This window comes from Eimeria acervulina, genomic scaffold (genome assembly GCF_000499425.1).
Source record: "Eimeria acervulina Houghton genomic scaffold, Eah_scaff1363, whole genome shotgun sequence".
Lineage (NCBI taxonomy): Eukaryota > Apicomplexa > Conoidasida > Eucoccidiorida > Eimeriidae > Eimeria > Eimeria acervulina.
The window spans coordinates 3,190-8,413 of record NW_013550268.1 but is presented as its reverse complement, the minus strand read 5'-3'; the positions used below and the strand labels follow the sequence as shown (position 1 = coordinate 8,413).

The 5,224-nt window shown below is 43.6% G+C and overlaps 1 protein-coding gene across 1 annotated transcript in view; it reads left to right on the top strand.

Moving 5' to 3' along the window:
* Positions 1 to 172: 172 nt before the first annotated feature.
* EAH_00058940 (hypothetical protein) overlaps positions 173 to 5,224 on the top strand; it is a gene marked incomplete at both ends in the record, with an annotated part of 8,241 nt that continues 3,189 nt past the window's right edge. The window contains 5 exons of the mRNA XM_013397233.1: positions 173 to 844; positions 1,624 to 1,920; positions 2,736 to 2,908; positions 3,369 to 3,598; positions 4,285 to 4,808. Of these exons, the coding sequence (XP_013252687.1) occupies positions 173 to 844; positions 1,624 to 1,920; positions 2,736 to 2,908; positions 3,369 to 3,598; positions 4,285 to 4,808 (1,896 nt within the window). The remainder of the gene's footprint in view (positions 845 to 1,623; positions 1,921 to 2,735; positions 2,909 to 3,368; positions 3,599 to 4,284; positions 4,809 to 5,224) is intronic.

The window sequence follows — 5,224 nt, the reverse complement described above, 5'->3', positions numbered from 1 at the left end:
GTATGTATGTATGCATGTATGTATGTATGTATGCATGTATGTATGTATGTATGTAAGCATGTATGTATGTACGTGTGTGTGTGTGTGTGTGTGTGTGTGCGTGTGCAGCACTGGGCACACGTACGGGCCTGTAGGGAACAAGCGCATAGTCTATTTTATTGATGATTTAAATATGCCTTTTGTAGACAAGTACGACACGCAGCCTCCTTTGGAGTTACTGCGTCAGTTAATGGATTACGGCAGCATGTTTGATAGAGCGCATCTTGAAGACCGAATGAACGTGGTGGATGTACAGTACATGGGGTGCATGAACCCCACGGCGGGTTCATTCAATATCAGTTCTCGTCTGCAGCGTCATTTCTCCGTTTTAACTTGTTTTGAACCGGAAGCAGAAACCATTGAGCGCATCTACGGCAGCATCTTGCATCATCATTTGCTGGCTTTCGACGCTTCTGTTGCTGAACTTGGGGCAAACGTCGTTCAAGCTGCAATTGAAGTCTTCTCGCAAATCCATGCAGACCCTGCCTTTCTACACTCCGCCAAGAAATTCCACTACAACTTCAATCTCCGTGATCTCTCCAACATCTTTCAAGGTGTGCTGAGGTCTTCAGCTTCCCTCTACAGAGAGACAACAGGAGGAAGGCTTAAACTGGTTCGGCTCTGGCTGCATGAATCCAACCGCGTTCTAAGGGACAGACTCATATGTGAAAGCGATATGACTGCCCTCGATAATATCCTCAAAGCAGTCACAAAGAAACACTTCCAAGACGAAGACCAAGAACTCATCCATGCAACGCCCAACGTAATGTGCTCCTTCTTGGCCGAAGCATCCGGAAACGACGCAGTATGCAGAAATAGTAGTTAAATCAAACACGTAATAGACTTACCACCGAATGAAATCCACGCCAAACAAAGAAGGAATAGATGGCAAACTTTGAATAGGTATGCAAATGGGGAAAAGGATAATAAGTGGAGTGTACAAGCAAGTAAAAAATGAAGATTAGTTGGTCTCACAAGATAAATTTAAAGTATTGCAGTTAATCCGATTCATAAACAAATTGAAAAAATTAAAACTATTTGGATTCATACATAAGTTGGTGCGAAAACGTCAACAGCCTGCTGGAAGAAAACATGTAAAGCAAACGCTCTCTGCGACGCTGTATACGCTAGCTTAGCTGGCAATACAATATGGATTCATAAAACTACATTATTAGTGTAATACAGTAGGCAGTTAGTCAGAAACTTTCAATAAAGTATTTTGGGACTTTTCACAGCTATTCACCATTAACATCGTTGACGGCAAAATGCACATCAAAGTAATGTAAAACTGCACTTACATGCAAACAAACAGCAACCGGGTATGCTTCATAATGTTGAATTGGGGTATTCATTCGTTTCCAATATTAAATAACTGGCGAATGCTGGAGCCAGCCGTGGGTATTACATTATACGCTTGCCCGCAGAGAAGCCGTTCATACAAACTTATCACTTGCATTATTGTATTAACTTTGTTCGTTAAAGCCTTTTTCATATGTTGAAAACTGCATTATTGCACTCTGTGTGTTCATCTACATTTTAATGTGTCATTGTATGAATTAGTGCATGATGTCGATGCTTGTTCAGGTGTACATACCGGCAGCAAGCATGGAATCCTTGCGTTCAGTGTTAGAAGAGAAGCTGGAGGAGTATTGTCAGACTTTTACGCAGATGAATTTGGTTTTGTTTGAAGACGCCGTGCTGCACGTGACTCGAATATGCAGAGTCATTGATTTGCCTGGAGGCAATGCTCTCCTTGTTGGTGTTGGAGGCAGCGGAAAGCAAAGCCTCAGCAGGCTTGCATGCTTTATATCTAAACTCGACACCTTTCAAATTGTTGTCAGCCAGCACTACGACGCTGCAGCGTTCAAACTGGATATGCAGGTGAGGGGCCTTAGAAGCGCTATTTGTTTCTTTTGGATCTCTGTGCCTCCTAGGCTGTCTGTTATTTCTCGTCATTTTTTGTCTCTCTGTCTCCCTTTTTATTCATCTGTCTCGTGTCTCGTTTGTTTATTATCTCGCCTGTCTGACCCTTTTCTCTGTGTCCCTTATCGTGTGTGTCTCTGTGTCTCTTCTCTCGTCTGTCCGCCACTTATTTCGCTGTCTCGTCTCTCATGTGTCTGTCTCTTGCCATGAGTCTTTGTCTCTTCGATTTCTGCTGTCCCCTCTAAATCAGCACTAGTGCCATTGTATTGGTGTCACTTTAGGTGCGCAGAAAAAGGCAGTGACTGTACCGCTTTCGTATATGTTTTCGCTGTCTAAATCTCTCCTTCCGTCTCTGCGTTTGTCTCCTCCTCCGTGTCTGTCTCTTTTTCTGTTTCTGTCTCTGCCCCTATTTGTCTTTCTGGCTCCGCCTCTGTTTCTTTTTCTGCTTTTATTTTTGTCCCTGTCCCTGTCCGTTGCTATTTCTTCTTCTTGCCACAATCTCTGTTTCCGTCCCTGATACCGTCCTTTCTCTGTTTCTATCTGCTTCTATCTGCACTTCTCTCTTTATACCTGTGCGTAAAGAGCCAGTAGGTGTGCCGTGACGTGTATTTTCGGTATGCCTGATCTACGGGAGTTTGTGAAGAGTTCAAAAACGGTTTTCGCATGCATTTAAACTACAAATAGATTAAGGAGGCCAGCTAACATCATTACTTTTATTTCTTATTACTATTAGCCTTGTATCCTCTATGCCGCTACTTCCTTTGTTGCCGCAGGAGCTAATGAACAAAGCCCTCGTAAAGCCAGGGACGCCGCATGCACTGCTGCTGACAGACCAACAAATAGTAGACGAAGAGCTCTTAGTCTACGTAAACGATCTTCTTGCATCAGGCAATATCCCTGATCTATTCACAAGAGATGAATACGAACAAATATTCGCAGCGCTCAGGTAACCTCTACACATGGTCGTGCCGCTAAACGAAAACCCTAAACCCTACACCCTATAAGCTAAATCCAAAAGTAGTGCCACGTCGCAGTCCAAACCCTACACCCCAAGGCATAAACCCTAAACCCTAAACATGGAGAAAACCCATATATGTTATGCACACGGATGCCTCTGTGCTGCACTCTTAACGTTTAGTTTTTCCCCTTTCTTTAGCTCTTCAAACCACAAAAACTGATTCACAAGAGCAATAGCCATTCTACCAGTCTTATCCTAATGTAAACCGTAGGCCGTACAACCAACTAGAAGTTGAGTTGCAATTGTTCTTTCGGCCAAGAACATCCAACTTAACGTCCTGAGTCCAGACCCCAAACCCTACACCCTAACCCTCGGCTCCGGCACTGTAAAAGTAGTGTTATGTTGCGTTTTCCCGTGGGCTTGTTTGCTGCGTTTATTCTCATCATAGAAAGCAACTGCGCCCTGGAGCTGCAGCAAACACGCGAGAAGCCATGATGGAGGTGTTTACAGACAAAGTGCAAACCAATGTCCACCTCATCCTTTGTCATTCTCCTGTTGGTGAACACCTCCGCGTAAGAGCTCGCAAATTCCCCGGCCTTATTTCAGGAACGACAATCGATGAATTCCATCCTTGGTCGAGAGATGCACTCGTGCAAACCGGCACTGCCTTCCTCCAGGGTAAGAGCAGGGTCTGGGGTTTAGGGTATAGGGCCTAGCGTTTTGGGTTTAGAGTTTGAAGAATAGGATTCGAGCTTCACCGCTTTCAGGTCGGAGTTTCGGATGTAGGGTTTAGGGTTTAGGATTTAGGTTTAGAGGTCAGGGTTTAGGATTTAGGGTTTGCGTTTGATGAGGTTGAATGCTTTGGGGTCGGTGTGCAGTCTCTTTTGCTTGACAGGGTTAAACTATAATGCCACTAATAATACGCTTGGCAATATAATATTGTATTACAATTATTATTAATGATGCGTCATCTCTTAGGAGAACTATACGCATACAAGCGTGCGTGGTGCGAGTGCTCCTTTGGGTCGCGGTGCTGTTGTCATTGCTGCTTCTGATGCAGCTGCAGCATTATATGCGTTACGTTCAATAGATGCGGTGTATGTCCAGCCTGGCGTGTAATGCTGTATCAATGCATACTCTGCAGGCAACGCATGCAATGAAAGCAATTCACTCAATGCCTGCAATACGTATGCAGCGCCTGATTCACCCAATGCATTCAATGCATGCAATTCATGCTATTTAAGCAGCGCGTTTAATGCATTTAGTGTATCCATTGTGTGTGTGCACGCATTGCATGCGTGGCATGCGTTGCATGCAATATATGCACTGAATGCACTGCATGCAGCTTGTTTTTTGTGTTTCAGATGTGGAGCTTCCTACTGAAGATTTGCGGGTATTGTTGGCTGAGCACATGGCAAATGTGCACTTGAGTATAGACAGTGCAAACGAACGCTTTTTGCGAGAAGAGAGGCGGCACAACTACACCACTCCGAAATCCTTCTTGGAATTGATTGCCTTCTACAAACAGTTTCTAGAGAGAAAGAGAAAAGAGGCAGACCTTTCAATAGCACGGCTGCAGAAAGGTCTCACTACGCTGAAAGAAACAACAGCAGAAGTAGAAGGGCTCCGTGAAGACTTAAAAGAAAAAATGGCCGTCGCCGATGAGAAGAAAGCAGCAGCGGACGCGCTGGTTGAACAAGTGCTGAAGGCATCTGCCATTGCAGATGAAGAGGCTGTCATTGCAAATACAGAAAAAGACAAAGCTAATCAACTCAGTGAAGAGGCAGCTGCAATCCAGCAAAAGGCAGACGAAGAACTCTCGGAGGCAATGCCTGCTATGGAGAGAGCCAGAGAGGCTGTTAAATGCCTAACCAAGCCTGCTATACAAGTGCATCTCCACAACCTCAATCTAAGCACTGCATTATACAGCATTATACAATATTATGCAAGTGATACAGAGTTCGACACACCATCTGAGGATGAAGTACTGCAATACACAGAAAAGCAAGTTAATACGTGTTTAAAACAAAAGCAGCATGATAACATGTTGATTCTGTTTTGAAACCATAGTAGCAATTATTTGACCTTGACTTCCTCTGAGTCCAAAGAAGAAGATCATCTGGTACACACACACCCAGCGTGAGCTTATGCTCTGTTTATACTTATCTATAGTATATATACGTACATAGATGTACACGTTTAGTCATATATAGCAATATTTTAGTGTGTTGAATATATTATGTACACGTAGGTATGCGTGTGTAAATATATATACTTTATGCATATATATATATATATATATAT